We start from the raw sequence: 17,895 nt of genomic DNA, 5'->3' as shown, positions 1-17,895 counted from the left end.
AGAAGAAGAGAGAAGAGAATGTGAAAAGAAAAAGAAGAAGCCGGAGGAACTGAACAAATTAGAGGATGACAAGGACAAGATAAACACAAAGAAAACCACGTCATGGGCAGTTAAAGCAATAAGAGACTTCCTGGCTGAAGCATGAAAGCTACACTGCCCCTGCTCTCAATGACATTTTGCGACTGTTTTATGCGTCTGTCCGGTTGGGAGATATTAAATAGTCCGCTCAGCTGTGACTTGTAAAAAAAAAAAAAAAAGAGCAACTCACGATTTTAACTCTTAAAACACATTAAATTATTAATGATTGATTGAATATTTCTTTCTTTCGTAAGTGACCATGGTATAAGCGTGGTCACTTCCATTATCAGAAACGAATGGACGGTTCACGCCTCATCCATTAATTTCTGATAACGTCGGGCATTATCCCTTACATACCCAATACAGAAATGTCTTGTGGAAATGAAAAAGATTCAAAATGTTCCCAAGCAGCAGAAAAATGAGTAAGCTGAGAAGAAGAAAAAAACATTAAAGGATGGTTAATATTCATCTTCTGCTGAGTGGTTGATGTCAGTGAGAGAATAATTAATAGGATTGTGGGTTGCAGAGAGCCTCCTGCCTGCCTAGTACATGGTGTCATTCCTAATAACACAGTCTGTGCGGATCCCAAGTTTGTAATCAGTATCAGTTGCATCTCTGTTGCATTCAGCCTTGTGGTAGCAGTGGGAGGAAGCAGACTGGTTTACATCATACAGTCTTTGCTTCATTTGGAGCACAAAGCACAATTTATAACCTAAACATTGTCATCACTTATTGCCATGAGAAAAGCTCATCAACCGAAGCAGTGCCTCCGTCTAATTCACCACTGAATCACCAGGACTTTAAAGATGGGGTCAGGCTGAAGGAGAGTGGAAATGACCCCATGGCCATTTTACCCTGCACTGCAGTGAAGATGAATAACTTGCTCTTAACAGATGGAGGGAGACTGAGGACGTAAAAGATGGAAGGGAGGGATGAGAGGACAGCGGTGAGACTCCAGGATGTTTTGGAGTTTGCATGTGCAAGACATAATGGACAGGAAGAAAGCTAACATCATCCTCCACCGGTAATTGAAAGCAGATCGGGTCGCTGATGGTTCCTGCCAGCAACTAAAAGAGAAAAAGAGAGGAAGAAACGTGCTTTCTATCCCTTCACCTCCACCCGCCTCCTCTTTTCTTTCTGCAACACACTGCACTGAGCTCACCCAGAGACATTTAGTTCTTGTGGCCGGTTCTTGGAAACAAGAGAGGAGTGAGTTTGGATTTCTTTTTTTTTTTCTTCTTCTCCTTCTTCTTGCACAGCTCAGCTGAAAGGCCAGCCGCAGAGCCCCGGACTTGATTATATCCACATGAGTGCAAACATTTGTTTCTAATCCATTTTATATAAGAAACTTCCAGTGGTGCCGGATGAATACATGCCCAGAGTTCCTCTGAAACCTTCTCAGATCACGTATCTGGAGATTTGAGATTTACAGATTATGCCTCTCACTTCACATTATTTTTACATGTAAATAAGTTTAAAGATAATTTCAATCAGTTGTTTCTTTTTTGACAACACATTCCTCTTTGTTTTAACGTCTCGTTAATCTTGTATTGCTATCTTTTTTCACCCACGTAAACACATTTCTGCAGTCTGGCTTTAATATTTTTTCGTTGGCAGCAGTGCATCTACCACTTTTATTCCTTCTTTTAAACGTACTCCTTGTAGTGATTGATATATTGTTTCTTTTTTTGTCTGAGAAGTCCCTCACACTCTCCTTTCAGCCCCATCAAAGCGTGAGAGGCCCCTTGTAAAGTTCAGAAAACAACAATAAAAGGTAATAACTGGGTATTGTACAAAAAAGAGGGGAGGGAAGATGGGGGCGGTGGGCACAGCATAGTAGGGTTTGGGTTTAAACTAGGGCCGGGACTCGATAAAAAAAATGTATCTATTTAATTAGAGGCTTTGTAAATAATTAATAAAAAATAATCGCATTCTTAATCGCATGTCAATATTTGACCTGAGAACAGTGAGAATTTTTGTTTTCACATGGATTTTAGTATACCATTGAAGAATGACTGAATACATAAGCTTAAGCAACAAAACATTGACATTGATTATTTTTTTCAAGGTGGTGCTTAACCAACCGTGCTCTTATCGACGCTTCCATCCATCCGTCCGTTTAAAAAAAAAAATGTTATGCCTTTTAATGGACAGGACAGATAAAAAGAGACAGAAAGCAGAAAGCAGAGACAGGGGGAATGACATCCAGTAAAAGGCCGTACGATGCGGGATTCGAACCGAGAGGACTGTAGCCTCTTTACACGGGCCGCCTGCACAACCCACTACTACGCTACCGACCACCCCATCCGTCTGGTTTTTAAAACAAAATTTCCCGTCCATGGGGCCAACCAAAGTGGTCTCATCAGCTTCTTCATTCATGTTTGACTATTGTTCACTGTGGTTTGTTGCTGTCTGAAGTCATGAACATTAGTTGGTGCTCCAGTATAATCGGTATGCCTGAAACTCATCCAGTGAGAAACCTTCATTCATTTTTGTGTAATTAATTCATTCTTAATTAATGCGTTAAAGTCCCGGCCCGAGTTTAAACATTTCCTACTAATTTCATAGATGCTTCAGCTGTGACAGAAAAGTTACTTCTTACATTTTTGGGGACAGTTTCGTAAAGTCTCTAGTGACAAACAAAATAAAGTCAACAGGAAGGAGGGGGGGATTCGAGTTTACAGTGTCGCATTGCACCTCAGCTTCTTTGATGGAGAGAAACAACTGTTTCTGGTACACCTGAGGATGTTGCTGGTAAACTCTTTTAAAAGGTTATGTGAACATTGCCTGTTACTCACGCTCTGTGCCTGACGATTGGTGTCATCATCATTTGGTAGAAGGTTGTCAGTTGACTCCTGCTTCCACATGACTTCCCATATTAAATAACATTGGGTAAGCTGTAATGTCACATACAGTGTAGTTTTAAGTACATTTAATTGATTCTTTGATGGTCTTCTTATCATCTTAACCACCACTGATGTCAACTCAAGTTTCCTCAGTTATACTTATTGTTTTATTTGTAGATGTGCACACTATGCTTTTAGTCGGCTATAGGAGTGTATTTGCCAAGCACCTCAAATCCATTTAGCAGATTTACAGACTTTCTGTGCCTTTTTTCCAAGTTTTGTCCATTACAGCTGTGCAGTACATGGAAACCATTTATATGGACAGAAATCTGGAAAACTATGGCTGAAAAAAGACACAACTGACAGGACTTCAACCCCAATATCCTGGCTCACAGTCTTCTGTTGAACTCATTCATCCACCATGTCCAAATCCTTGGGCCATATGCATAAATGATGTGACCATGCTCACACCTTTTTCTACTCACACACTGGTATTCACGAAGGAGGAATATGTAGTGCAAGCAATCTAACCCTGATATAGTGAAGTTGAAAGGGGGAAAATGAAGACAGAATTTAATATGAAACAGAAGACAGTTCTTTTATTTCTGATTTTGTTTCCTGTAAGTTTTCCTGATAAACTGTTATTTAATTGTGGGTTCTGTAAATAACTGCAGCTGTGCATCATGGTTGCACATGATGGCCGTGGAAGACCTTGCTAATGAGGCTTTCAAAAGAAATCTAGTAATTAGACATTGTTCTGATTTCCTGGCAGAAGAGTGATTCTTGAACTGCTTTAGGCTGCTAAAGGGTGTATAAGGAAAAGCCAACAGAGCACGATCCATGTGTATACTATAAAGCTGCACTGTGCAGACTTATCTGTTGCAAACAAAGCAGGAGTGGTCCTTTTGTGCTTCTTGCTGCTCTCCGACTTCTTTTTTATTTACCTGTACATTGTCCTTTGCTCTAAATTTACAGAGTTGATTCTTCTTAGTTTTTTCTATTCAGCGGTTTTTGTCATCAAATAAAACTAAATACATTTCCTTGACCTCACTGTCGGTTGTCTAAATTTCCCATTTGATAAAAATGCCCATCTTTTTTTACACCTAAATGACGTATTAGGAGTGTGTCCATATCCATTCATGGCCTCAGTGATTCAGATGATTCAGATTTAGGAAATCTGTGTACATTTCTGCCTTTTATGTGTACACACAGGTTTAATCCTGAAAATACACAGTTTTATGCATGTGACCACTTGTTGGGACTTGGGTACTGTTTATACTACCTCACATTATCTGGTTGGAAAACACCTGTGGTTCATCAATGGCTCCCATCACTGTCTATATTTTCTAAAGCCTGAAAACAGATTAGATTTGAGGTGCTTAAATTGTATTTGCTCCCAGACCAGAAGCAACTTGATGCAGAATGCAGAATATTTACTGGTTATGTTAATCTACAGCACAGAACATTGCAGTCTCACAATAAAAAGAGTTTTACACTCTCATTTCTGTTTGTCTATATGGGGATGTGGCATTGCATGATGAATTTGTAAATTAGAGATTACTTGGTATATGACAGCGATTATATATTGAAGGTTTTTCTGGTTGCTTATAAGGTGGAAGATGGTATGTGGCTGCTTTAGTACAAGGGACCAAGCTATCAAGGCCCATCCAACATAACATTTTAGGGTTAATAGTTGAAATAACATGTTTAGTCTACATCCACCACTGTCTCTGTAATGTCACATAAACAACACACACATGCTGCCATTTCAGAATTTCTGGCCCTGAATGGTGACACATGCAATTTACACCTATTACTAGTTTTCCTGTGAGATTGGGCAGCAAGTAGAACATTTTTTGGTGGATTATGGTCAATGATTCCTGAAAATCCTTCCCAAACAGTGATTTTGAAATACAAGTAAGAAGTCTGTCTAAAAAAAACCTCAAACTTGCCCAAAACTTTTGTGTAACCACTGACAAAATAATCTCACGCCAAGAATGATTTGTGTATTTATTCAAGAGCTTTTTAACCTCTCCACAGTTAATCTGTAACTTACATTTGCTCAGTTGCCACTGAGATATGAAGATTTTTCCTCTAGCAGTCTCTTTACTGGTCTTTATCCATTTTTCTGTATGTAAACCAGCTTTATAGTTCCTTTTATCTCACTCTACTTTTTATTTGATTCCACTGGTTTGCTCGCCTGCTTTTGATACATCTCCTCATCTCTGCAACACCCTCCCCTCCTGCCCAGCTTCTACTTCTTCCTCACTCTGTGCATTTTTTTCTCTTGCTCAGTGCTAGCCATAAATTGTTCGGTATTTACAGTATGTGGCCAGACGCCAGGTTTCCATTAGGTGCTCCGTTCCCCAGAGACGGCGCCGGTGGCCTGGGATGTGTTACCTCTGGATGGAGAGCAGGAGGAGGGCAGGGGTGAGCATGTGAGGATAGAGGGGAGGAAGTCAAGGGAGGAGAGTTATAAGCAGTATTTAAGTCAGAAGGTGTGATGGAGTGAAAGTGAAGAAAGAAAAGAAAGAAAAATGTAAATGCTATAATGCCTATTATGAGTTCCACCTGGAAACTGCGGCGTATTGATGACAGCCTCAGAGTTGAGTGCTCTTATTCTCCATGTGGTCCATGTGATTTTGTTTTGATGCCATGTTTCTGCAGTGTTTCACATGGATGTGTTGGCCTCATCTGCTCCGCTCTGAATGGCTCAGCTCAGCTTGACTTTGGAGTCGTGACAAAAGCTCCTCGGACACAGAGCGACACAGACCAAGTCAAAATTCAGGAGTTTGTGCCTGTTCCTGGGTAAAACACACAGAAAAGAGCGGTTAAATGGTGCGGACAAACACTGCAAAGTGAACCCACGAAGTACAGAGTGTAATTAGTTTTTTCAAAGATCCAACAAGAAGCAAATAAGCAAAAGCCCTTTTCACACTGGTCAAAAAGAAGAAGAAAAAGGCTGATAAGGACTGGCTTTTGAGGAAATGACAACAACAAGAAAGTGTTCACTCTGCATTCTGTTCTGCAGGTGTCATGGATAACAGTTTTGGAGGGGACACCCTTTTTCGCTGAGGGTGCTGCACTCAGGGCTGCAAGAGTGGGCGCAGCTCACTTGAAGTCACGCATGAGGATTTTTACTTTTCTGAAAGACAGATGTCAGTTTATGCACAGTTCCACTGTGTGTGGGCGGCATCTGCAGCCCAGTCAAAAATACTAAAATAGGCCAATTGTATCAGAAATTGTACAAGTTGTTGTCGCTGTGGTCAATACCTTCTTGTTCGCTGGAATGTATTGATAGTTACTGGATGTAAATCCAGTTCCGTTTAGCTCAGGTTTGTTGTAGCTACTACTTCAATGGGAATTATTTTTAACAGTCTTTATTCAGTGGGTGTAACTGCATTTATAAAACATTCAAACAGGCTACATTTGGTGTTCAAAATAGGCCAAAGTTGTCTGAGCAATTAAAGGCGTGAAAAAAAAAAGTTTCTACATTTTCATGTCATCCTAATGAACTGAGGTTGAGTCTAGCAGGTTCATCAGTGCCTGGAAAAATGTTTACTGGTGAAAAAGAACAATGGATAATAAAAGTTCTCAGAGCCCGATGTGTGGTTGACCAGCCATTCAAAGTGGTTTTTTAAGTCTATAATCGGAGAAATGCAGGTATCTATGTCACGCACGTAGAATGTGACATTGATTTGCACCTCACGCATGGTAGGCATGACATGTTAATCAACTGAAACAACACAGGCAAAAAAAAAGAAGTTTGTTGATATAGGAAACAAGCAAACTGACACATTTCTCATCCTATTGATATTAATGGTCAGAGTGTTGATACTTTTTCTTCTGTCATCTGCTTAATAGAATAATTCACTTATTGTTTCAGCTGTTCATAAACAAGAAATATACAAGAAGACATTTTCAGGTTTGGGGAGATTATACAAACCAGATTTTTTTTTCTTTGTATCCCTGATTTACTCCAGAATTCTGATTACTGACCTGCATGTATGGACAGGTTTTACAGTAACCCGATGACTTGTATGACTTCCTGTAAAACCTGATTCCTCCCTTTGTGAATGTAATAAGAGAAAGCCAAGTGTGGGAGGACAGCAGAGCATAATCCTGAGATACTGCAGATAACAAACGGAGGGACAGAAAAGATATGAAAGTAGATAAAAAGAATTATATAGAAATGAGAGGGGAAAAGAGAGGGTGGATGTCGAGGAGGCGGAAAAATAACTGAAAAGGATAGAGCTGAAAAGAAAAGTGAGTAATGTGGGAGAAGACAGGTTGGATAAAAAAAAAGAGACTTTAGATGGTTTTGGGTGAGGATCTTTCCTCCTTATCTGCTTTATCTCCTCCGGTTGTTCACTGCCGGACTCTATCCCTGCCTTCCACCCTCCCTCCATCTGTCAGGCAGACAGCTGTTGGCAGACTCGCTCTGTTGTTGTTCACTCCGTCCAAAGTCTCCCTGATTCAACCCAAGCCCTCACTTCCTCCGTCTCCCTCCAAATTTGCTTTTAAATTTCACTTCTATCCTCTCCATCCGACCCCTGTCATCAGTTTGGTGGAACTTGAGGTTAATTTGCAGTTACTCATGTGGTCAGAGAGCTAAAAAGGTCCTTATATGGGTTACATGTGAACATCTGTGACATCAGCGTGCAATCAGAGTTTGTTTGGTCTGTTGCATTTATTGTTGGCGATGCGTTTGTGTTTGAGCTATGACTTTTTTGGAAGAACTGGAGTGAGTTAGAGCACTTCATTGGACCGAAGGTGATCCATTATTAGAGCTTGGCCTCTCTCTGTCGTCCACCTCTAGGGTAATGCATATGCATTTCGCTTGATTGTACGCTGTTGTTTGACCACATTTTTGACTGGATCTGAAACAAGGCTGCACTCTTGCCACATCTGCTTCTTCTCATACTGGATTTTTCTTTTGCAGTTACAACAACCTTCTTCTTCTTTTTCTTCTAGTATTTTTTTATGTATTTACCATTATTTCCTACCACTGCAACTTCTATTTGTACTTTCATTTAATTTTCCTCTAATTGTACTGTTGCTCCTTCTTCTTTTTCCTTCATTGTTCTTTACTTTTTATTATTTTTACTATGGATCATGCTAACCAGCATTTCTGCATTTGTCGTGGTCAAAATTGTGTCTCAGGTATCTTCAGTCCCTTTTGAAAATATTGTATAGTTATTATTTTTGTATTAAACTGACCATAAAAAACACATTTTGGTTTGATTCAGCCATACTAATGCCAAAGTGTCAGTTTTTTTGAGAGTGTTTGGAAGTCTTTCCCACTATTATAACTAAGTTTCAAATAGATTCTTGCACCTTGTTTAACTTTCAAAAATGCTTTTATTTAAGGCGATGTTGAAGTTTTCATATAGAAAGATAATTGCGAGTTAGACAGTATTCAGGAGCCTGTTTGACCTGCACATCCCTCTTCTGCTCACCTGTCTCATGAAATAATTGTATGAAGTGTTCCTCTGTTTTATATCTTATATTGTGACAGGCTTTATGTGGTCTGCTGCAGAACTTTTTTGTTAATGTATTGATAGTTTGCTCCCTTCTCCCTCTTCAGGTCCGCTGGTCAGATGTTGGTGGGATGGCAGAGGTGAAGCTGAAACTGAAGCAGGCTGTGGAGTGGCCTCTGAGGCACCCTGAGGCCTTCACCCGAATGGGCATCCAGCCACCTAAAGGAGTCCTGCTCTATGGGCCCCCAGGCTGCTCCAAGACCATGATAGCCAAGGCTCTGGCTAATGAAAGCGGACTCAATTTTCTGGCTATTAAAGTGAGTTTTCATCACAGAATCATTTTCCGTCAGGGATCCAGCTCCTTTCATGACTTTGTCCAGACAAGACTTTATAAAAATGACTTTCCTTTCCTGATTTTAAACAGACAATAAGTTTAAATCAAAGAAGACAGTGTGCAAAAGATCGGCGCTTTCCTCTAATTTAATGGGATACATAAATATGAAGAAATAATGTTTCACAGATGTGCCTCTTCACATGATTCTCTTGGTTGAATACCCTGCCAAAACTGTGCATATGACGCAGCCATTAGTTTGATGATTGATGATTTTGTTGTTTCAATCTAATCTCACAGTCAAGGCCTTTGTAGCTCAACCTTTGCGACTTAACATTTTGTTTGCAAACTGCATTGTTGTTTCCCTGAGAATGAAATTTAAGCATCCAAACAACCAAGCAGCAGAAGTGACACTGTTTTAATATAAGATGCACTTCTCTCATGCCCATATAAAGAGCAGGAGAGAAATTAAGTGTACTGTAACACAAGCATGCGGTTTTTCCTTTATTTTTCCTTAATTAGCTTGTTTAGTTTGGAAAAATGTTCTAATTCTCTGCTGACCCACCATATCAGACACAGTACACTCTTTGTGTCCAGTTTCATGTTTAGTTTCATTGAAACATTCAGAACTTGTGTGTTTTACTGGATACATCATGTCCAGGAAATCTTGTGCATAATTTTATTCACATTTAGCCAAAATACAGCCTGACACATATGTCATTTTTGGAAACTTTTGGCTTATCAAATATTGATACATGCACCAATTTCAGATTAAACTCCCCATTTTAAAGTGATTTTAGAAGTGTCGAAGCAGTGATGATGTTACCCTGACGACCTGAAGCTGCTGTAGGTGCCCAGCTTCCTCTGCCGAGAGCTTCCTCTTCTGGCCTTTGACCCCGTGTTTGTCCTCTCTCATTCATCACCCCATCCTCTCTGCCACCCCCGCTGTCACCCTCACCTCCTCCCCGTCCACATCTTGTTGACAGAAACTGATTGATCACCTTGTTGAATTGTTGATTAGGGAATATTTAGAAAAGACAGGAAGCCAAGACAGAAGCTCTCAACTGGAATCATTAAGTAACTGCAAATGTTAGCTTGAATTGGAACCCTTTCTTTGTGGTATGTGGCAAGGTCATATTAGAGTTCCCTTGGTAAAAGCTGGAAATTGTTATTAAATATACTTTTGTCTTTTGTGTAAAACCTAAGCTTCAGATTACCTGATTATTTGGCCACTTGAACAGAAATAAAACATGCAATTTGCACGAAAAAGAAAAAATTTCTTAAGTTGAATAAAACACAAAGGAAAACATTCGCCATATTTAAAGCAGCATGGACTTTCGTGTATAAGCTGTTAAATTGCAGATTTAACTCAGAGTTCAAGTTTGGTATAATCGTGTCTTCAGATGGATTTTATGGAGATTAAAAAACAGCAGTTACACTAAAAGTTTAAAGTTGTCACGAAAAGAGAATCCACTCTATGAATGGGGATAAAAACATCCTGTCCCTCCTGCTGAAAGCCACTCTTAACCATCTGCAATAACAGTATCAGGTTTTTCCAGTGCAGCGGTTGCTTTGACATAGATACGTTATCCAGATTTAAATGTGGATACTTTAGGGCTCAGCCTGTTTCCTCTGTGTAAAAAAGCCCTATTATCATCTTGTCAATTTCAGTTTCCTCCCCTCAGCCACTCAAACACACTCACATCCGCAGATGCATACCTGAACACAAACCCACACACCAAGTACACACACAGCTCGCTTCTCCACGTCGTCAATGGTTTTTAAACTCGGCGTGTCCAGCCTTTAGCTCTGCCACAGAGCGAACAACCTGGGAATAATGAGTCAACCTCCACACTTACTGCAGGAGACAAAAGGGCTGGAAGTGAAGTGTCGTCTCCTCTGTCGGCCCAGAGGTGTTGAAAGGCTGGATTGCTGTAGAGGAAGTTCTTCAGAGGGCTGAGTGGATGTTTATCTTCTCTGAGCGAGGGATAGATGAGGGAGGAAAGAAAATGGCTTGATAGAAATGATATGGTTAGTAGTAAAAAACAACTTCAGATGGTGATAGTACTAAAGCAGTGTGTGTATACACGCAACTTGTCTAAAATGGGCCCAGACGTTCTGCACATGCTCCACTGTTCCTGTTCAGCACACAGAAGAAGAAGAAGCAGCTGGTAACAAGAAGACATCTTTTTGTGAAAGCAAAAAAAGTGTATTTGATCTGCTGTCTTCCTGATTAGGATCCTCCAGTTAGAGCACATTTCAACTAAATGGAAATAAGATGCCTCCTCTGATATGTAATAACTATGAAATAATATGAAATAACTGTGACAAATTTGGCTGCTGATTGTGCACAAGCTGCTGAAAACCTTGCATGGTTTTTACAGAAGCTTTATTTGAGTTCATACTTTCAATTTTAACTGTAAGTAAATGCCAGAGCTTCTATTTTATTTGATGAGGCTGAATGCCAGCTGCAGCTAGAAGGGGAGCAGTCGCAGTGCCGGTAGCACTACTGTTCTTGCAATGGTAGCAAACGTGGCACTTTAACGTTCACAGAGTGGAAAATCTGTGTCGTTGCCAAGTGAAACACAGGTGTTGCATACAAACACGAACCAGCACACAATGTACATGCACATCAAAACAGTATCGTGAAACTACACACACACACACAGTCTGCTGTCCTGTATGACATTCTCACACTGCATTGTCACAGTTTCTTTATGCTACTTATTTTAACAGGCATGACATAGAAGTAAGAGTGTTGACCTCTGAGTTTAAGCAGCTACATAAACCGGTGATCCGCCATGACTCCTGAAAGTTTTGGCAAATGTTTAATAATGTGTGAATTCGGATATATTCATTCATCTATAGGAATGTGTTCGTTCAGTGTTCTTTCTGCAGCAAAACAAAACATCACTGACTCCATTATGAGTTCATACTTTGTAATGAAATGCCTTAACATGCTGTGAAATGTAACTTTAGAAACTAACTCTTTACTATTTCAACTTTTCTTTAAGGGACCAGAATTACTGAGCAAGTATGTTGGCGAGTCTGAAAGAGCTGTCAGAGAGGTAACTGTATCTAGCTTCCTTTCTCTAATTATCATGAACTCTTACACAACCAGCATTCTCACCTGTTCACTGGTCTTTAATAAACTTAATTGTTGTGTTCTGAATGTTTGTGGTTTTGACGTAATAAAAGGATGACCTGAGGTGTAATTTGTGGCATTAACGCCTGCTGTATTTCCTTTGTATGTTTGTGAGCACTTCTGGTCGGTAATGATTCATCAGTCCTGTTAAATATTTGTCCTGTTTCCTTCTCCTCCATTGTTGCTCGCAGGTGTTTCGGAAAGCAAGGGCGGTTGCTCCCTCCATCGTCTTCTTTGATGAGATCGATGCTCTCGCCAGTGAAAGAGGAAGGTACACAGTGTTTCTTTTCTCCAAGCCTTAAATTACAAACGCTGCAGAAGAATGTCAAAAACTGCTTCTTTCCACACCTCCCTCAAAGTTTCCTGGATAATTGTTTATTGCACACTGCTGCTGTTCAGTTTTTACTATTTTCAGCACTGTGGTTATTCATTGTCCAGCGATGACAAATTCATAATCATCGCTGTGGTTTGGTTTAATTTACCGACCGCAGCCTCTCCCCCACAAATCTTACAGTGATTCATACACGATAGAAGGAGCAAACATCCAAAACAGTCTGCATAACTGCACTGTCAAAGCCAGCCACTCAGTTCCCATGGTGTCTTCTCAGACTTTTGTGGCTTTTCACCACCAACGAACACAGAACCCAGTCTTGTCCGGAGGCGCTTTAGTGGGATGGCACTGGGAACATCTGTGGCTTAAAGGAAAGGGGAAGAGGGGGGGCAGACAGAGGACATAGACCGGAGGCACACAAACACTTCATTGTACCCTTTCATAGCAGATGGGGAAGGCCAAATATGCAGCATGCTTCCTGGTGAACCAGGCGATGAAACTAAACCTTGTTGGACGGAGCACAGAAGGGCCAACGGTTCATACTTGTAAATTTTCTAAGTGGGCCCTTCCTCAAATACTCTGCTATGTCTGAGACTTAACATATTTTGACTCCTTCGCTTTCCTGCATTTTGCCTCTGCTCATGAAATTATAAATATTGTTGGAACGTTTCTATGTGCTAACAGTGCTTGTTTTATCAGCAGAAAAATTTAGTTTCACCCTCAAGGAAAAAATACACTGAAAGTGGTGTTTCAGTCTCAGTCTCAGTATCCAGTACATAGTACAGCACCAACAAGGGTTCAAATGTTGAGTTTGTATCTCTGATGATCTGACCATTGGTTTGTTCACTCCGATAATAAAAAAGTCTGCCTGATTAAATCAGAGATTTGGTTTCAGTTCTGATATCTTAAAATAAAATATTTTCTTAAAAGACACATTGTTTTTAAGACATTCTTTCTTCCTTTACCTGGACTCACTTGACCCCAGCTACCAGGATTCATGAACTTGAATCATTCAATAGGCCGTGCCGTAGAGTACACATTATCCCAAAGAAGGTGGAACAGTCTTTGTACAGTTTAATGCAGTCTTGGCTTATTTCCAGTTTGCACTAAATTGCTTTGTCTTCATCACTCATTTTATTTATTTGCCAATGGGATTGAAGACTTCCCTCTCCTTTTAAATTATGATAGAGCTTTCCTTTCCTTATCTTGATTTTCAATTTCGCATATGTACTCTACAAGAGCCAACTCTAACTCTGTTTGCCAGCTTGCTGCGATGAATGCTGGGCTGGACCTGCTCCTTGAGGTCACTTACCATTTTAAAAATGCACTTAGCGCTGATCTATAAGGGTTATTTATTGGTCCTCACTTCCTGCCGTGTTTAATCAATGAAATGGCTCACATGCACAGGCAAGAATTCAAAACTGTCGACACAACCAGACAGCGCCTGCTGTATAGTAGAGAAGCACCTGTAAATCTGTCAGCCGGCCTGCTGCGTGTCCAAACTGGTGGAATAAAATCAAGAAGACAAAACACACAATAATGGATCGAGGCAAAGATTGAAAGTTGCCGAAAGACTAAAAAGTTGAGGATGGGCTGAGTTGATAAAAGTTGTGAGAGAACCTTGAAAATAGCTTTTAAAAATGTATCCACTTCTGTGCTACCTTCATTTCACCCCTACCTTTATTTTCCAGTTTTCATTTTGACCTTTTTTTCTCGCATCCGATCTCTTCCCATCCTCTTGTGCTTGTCCACAAACTGTCTCTCATGTGCTCTCTAACCTTTTTTTTAGTTGTCTTCTTTTCTTCCTTGCATCCTGTCTAATCTGCAGACACAAACTTTCTCTCTGTCTCTGTCCCCCCTCTTTCTCCTCTCATATCTCAGTGACAGAGCTCTTTTGTGTTACTCTGCAGCCTTGTCTGCACTAATGACGTCTGGCACTTCCGCTGGCCCTGTCAACAGAGACTGTGTGTGTGTTTGTTTGAGCTTGGAAGGATCACTGTCTGCACTGTGCAATGGAAAATAACCACCTAGTAATGCATGTGACTAATACATTGATGAGTTGTTCTTTATTGATAAAGTAGTCTAAGTTCAGGTGCATTGAAACAGGTTTATGAAACTAACAGAAATGTCCCATTTCTATCGCTGTTTTGATCATGTTTGACATCGTCTTCTTATACCTTGATCTGCAGTTGTTTAAAAGCATTTGAATGCTGAACTGTCTATCATGAGGTGCTATGTTTTTTTAATTCATTGATCATATTTAATGAGTATTATTATCAGGTTTATATGTAAAGATAAACATCAAAACACTGCTGTTTGAACGCTTTGGTTTGATGTCAAATTGCCCACTCTGGGTTGCCCTCTTTGCCCCTCTGCCCCATCATTTCACTACAGTAGCCCAGAAGTGAGAAACTGAATATTGGCTCCTGAACAGGCCTTATGTATATTGGAGTATGTGGAGGACATTCAGTTGCTTCCAGCTTGCTCTTTTGTTTTGTTCTCATGTTTGCTATCTTCTGTTTTTTTATGTTTCAGTGCATTGTACATTGCAAAGGTATTTGTGTATCATTGTATGATATTAAGTGTTATTAATATACTGGCATACAATTAACAGAATTGAGACAAACGTTTGCTCTGTCCACCATCCTGTTGCCATGGTTTCTATCAAGCACACCAAAACCGCTGCTATCAAATGCCCAATTTAACCATCTTAAACCAAAGATCTGGTCATTTCAGTAGATTACTGTGCTCTTTATAAATGATATTTTTCAAATGTTTAAGCTAATTTTTTGAAATTAAGAAATAGATTCTTCCCAACGTTGCCTTATCTTGGTTTTATACTTTAATTCCACTCTCACAGTGCTGGAGGTAGGTTGAATTTGAATTACCTGATTTACCACTGAATCAAATTAAGAATGTGCATGCACTGGCTTTAGTCTTTCACGTGACTCTGAGTTCAGGTCAGACAGAATATTAACAAACAGGGGTCTAAAGTCCTGCAGCTATTCTTAAATAGGCAACAAGTTACAGGTATCTTGTGTCAGGAACTCCTGAGAGCAGGAGAGTACACGCTCTTACATACTTTTTACCACTTATCCTCTCATCACTCATTCAGCTGCACCTTACTTTTATTGTTCCTTTGATTTATTTTTTTTTTCCAGACATTTATTCTGTTTTCACCTTCTTTACTTTCTGTTCATGTTGGTCTTTTTTCCATTCGTTATTTAGAATGAATCCATCACTCCATACTCAATAATTCAACCAGTACTTTTCCTCCAGTTCCTTGTGGATTCACATCCATCTCTTTCCCTCTCTGTCATCCATCAATCTTTCAGTCATCTGTCCAGACATCACACTCTTCCCTGCTGCCTTCTCCTTCCACTCATCTATCTTTTGTCCTCACCCACCCTTTCAGCTCCTCAGGTTCCGGCGGTGTAGGCGATCGGGTCCTGGCTCAGCTTCTGACAGAGATGGACGGCATTGAGCAGCTCCGGGATGTCACCGTGCTGGCCGCCACCAACCGGCCCGACATGATCGATAAGGTAAACGGACGACGACTCCCTGTCTTCATCTCTCCATCCTTCTCTTTGGTCCGTGATTGATAAGGGTGAAGAGATGTTGTGTGTTTGTCTCCCTTGTCTCCTCCTCTCCTTCCCTTACTGTGTTGTACATGATTGATGAGGCTAAAGGTCACTTTTCTGGTCTGTCCACTTTGACCAACTCTTCGGACGCTGGCTCTATGTTCCTTTGCTCGAGGCAAATCAGGTGCCACAAGATTTTTATAATTTGGTTCTTTCTGATGGCATTCATGTTTAACATGCTTGGAGTGACTTAATCTCCTTAGAAGACTCAACCTGTTTAGTGTGTTTGAATAAGTGGCGCAATCGGATTTTCTGTCCATTTTCAAGATGCTATAAGAGTGGAAGCATATAACAGTCAAGGTTTATTGTTATGAGAATATGGCCGTTGACATTTCATTGAAGTGAAACCACCATACTATGTTTTTGCCTTCAAACCTCAAAACAAGTATTTGATTCAGATGGCTGTTCCCATTCTGGGTCCTGCTCCAAATGTGCAAAACACCATGCTAGCAAACCTCATCTCTCGTAGTCATGCTAAACATGACATTAGAGAATTATCATCTGTTGGTCAGACAGTGACATCTTAATAACTACAAGGGGATAACTGCTCGGAGCTCCATAAGTTTAAATCCCTCTAAACTTTTCCTCTTGTACTAGCACAAGGTTGACTGTTACAGTTTAAGTCTAATATAACAAGACTATTGGATTTATTGTAGTTAAGTATAGCTTTTTTCGTTCTGCTCTATATTCACATGAAACAAACCAATAGGTGTTCATTTTTAGCGGTGATGTATCCTAATAATGTGGGAGATCACTTTGATTTACTAAGTCATATTCCCTTTAACCACAATCTTTAGTGCTAGCTTGCAAATATAACCACACACACAATAGCCACACAGGCCTTAGCATTTAGCTTAAAGTATTGCTGAACACAATATTAACAAACAAGGATTTATTGCGTAAGGTTACGAAACATTTAGATTTTTTTTCCACACTTACCCAAATTTAGTAAAAAAAAACATTATTTCAGCATTTTACATGTATCTGTTTAATGCTAATGCATCATGGCCTCCAGAATCAGGCGCGAGATTCTTGCAAAAATAAACAAGTATATTTTACTTTGAAAGAACATATAACGTGTGCAATAAAGGGGCGTAAAAAAATATACAAAGAAAATACGTTTGCATAAAACATGGGACAGACTTGTTAAAATTTAGACATTTTTCTTAACTGACTCAAAATGTACACAACTTGTGAATAAGAGTTGACTTTTTCAATATATGAGATTTATTTAATGAATTTTAGCTACCGTATCGGATCTCAGCACTGTGTCAAATGCAGTTCTTATGAGGTCCTAAAATCATTCTTTATTGCTCTGCTTCCTTTCATTTTCTATTTTCTGCTCTTTTTATCTCCTTCTCTTCCTCTTCCCAACCTCAGAATCTGTACTTTGTCTCTTATCCACTCATCTTCGTCTTAATGAAATTTCCTGAGTGCTGATCAAAGACGGAGTCTGTGACTTGTCAAAAAGGACGCAGGAAAGGCGGATGTCGCAGAGGCTTTTTCAAGCTCCTGCTCAGGGAGTCGTCCGTCTGATTTCTATTTCTTCCATGTCTTTTTCTGCCTTGCTCCTCTGGATTTAAAAATATTTTAAAATCGCTTATCTTTCAGCAAAGTGCCGGAGTCAAAAATAGCATATCAAACATTTTATACATATTACCAACTCGGCTAAGAAAAGAACATAAAGAGTAGACAAGTCTGGCACTGTTTTATGTAAACTGATAACTGCTCACTTTACATCCATCAACACAAATCCCGCTCATACAATTTTGGCTAACCCTCTCTATGAAACACAAACCCCAACCCCATTTGTGTCACACTTGTGGAGAGATGATCCGTCGCTGTGGTTGGGAAATGACAGCAGCTTCCTCCACCTCTACAACTGATTGCCATCTCACTTCAAACTCCATTAGTGGCACAGTAGCTTAGAAACACCCAGAGATGCATGTGAGTGAAAACGGGTATCAAGAGGAAAAGAGATGCTCTCCGAACAGCAAGCAGGGGGTCAAGCCCCTGGGTGAACAGATGGGAAACCCCAGCCAT

At 40.0% G+C, this 17,895-nt stretch overlaps 1 protein-coding gene across 1 annotated transcript in view; it reads left to right on the top strand.

Annotated features, from left to right (window-relative positions):
* afg2a (AFG2 AAA ATPase homolog A) overlaps nucleotides 1-17,895 on the top strand; it is a 114,846-nt gene that overhangs the window by 23,211 nt on the left and 73,740 nt on the right. Inside the window, exons 12-15 of the mRNA XM_072395193.1 lie at nucleotides 8,512-8,721; nucleotides 11,750-11,803; nucleotides 12,072-12,151; nucleotides 15,627-15,753. Of these exons, the coding sequence (XP_072251294.1) occupies nucleotides 8,512-8,721; nucleotides 11,750-11,803; nucleotides 12,072-12,151; nucleotides 15,627-15,753 (471 nt within the window). The remainder of the gene's footprint in view (nucleotides 1-8,511; nucleotides 8,722-11,749; nucleotides 11,804-12,071; nucleotides 12,152-15,626; nucleotides 15,754-17,895) is intronic.

This window comes from Leuresthes tenuis, unplaced genomic scaffold, assembly GCF_036924035.1.
Source record: "Leuresthes tenuis unplaced genomic scaffold, fLeuTen1.0.hap1 SCAF_11, whole genome shotgun sequence".
Taxonomy (NCBI): domain Eukaryota; kingdom Metazoa; phylum Chordata; class Actinopteri; order Atheriniformes; family Atherinopsidae; genus Leuresthes; species Leuresthes tenuis.
Note: the sequence above shows the minus strand (reverse complement) of the source record. Positions and strands in the feature narration are given on the sequence as shown.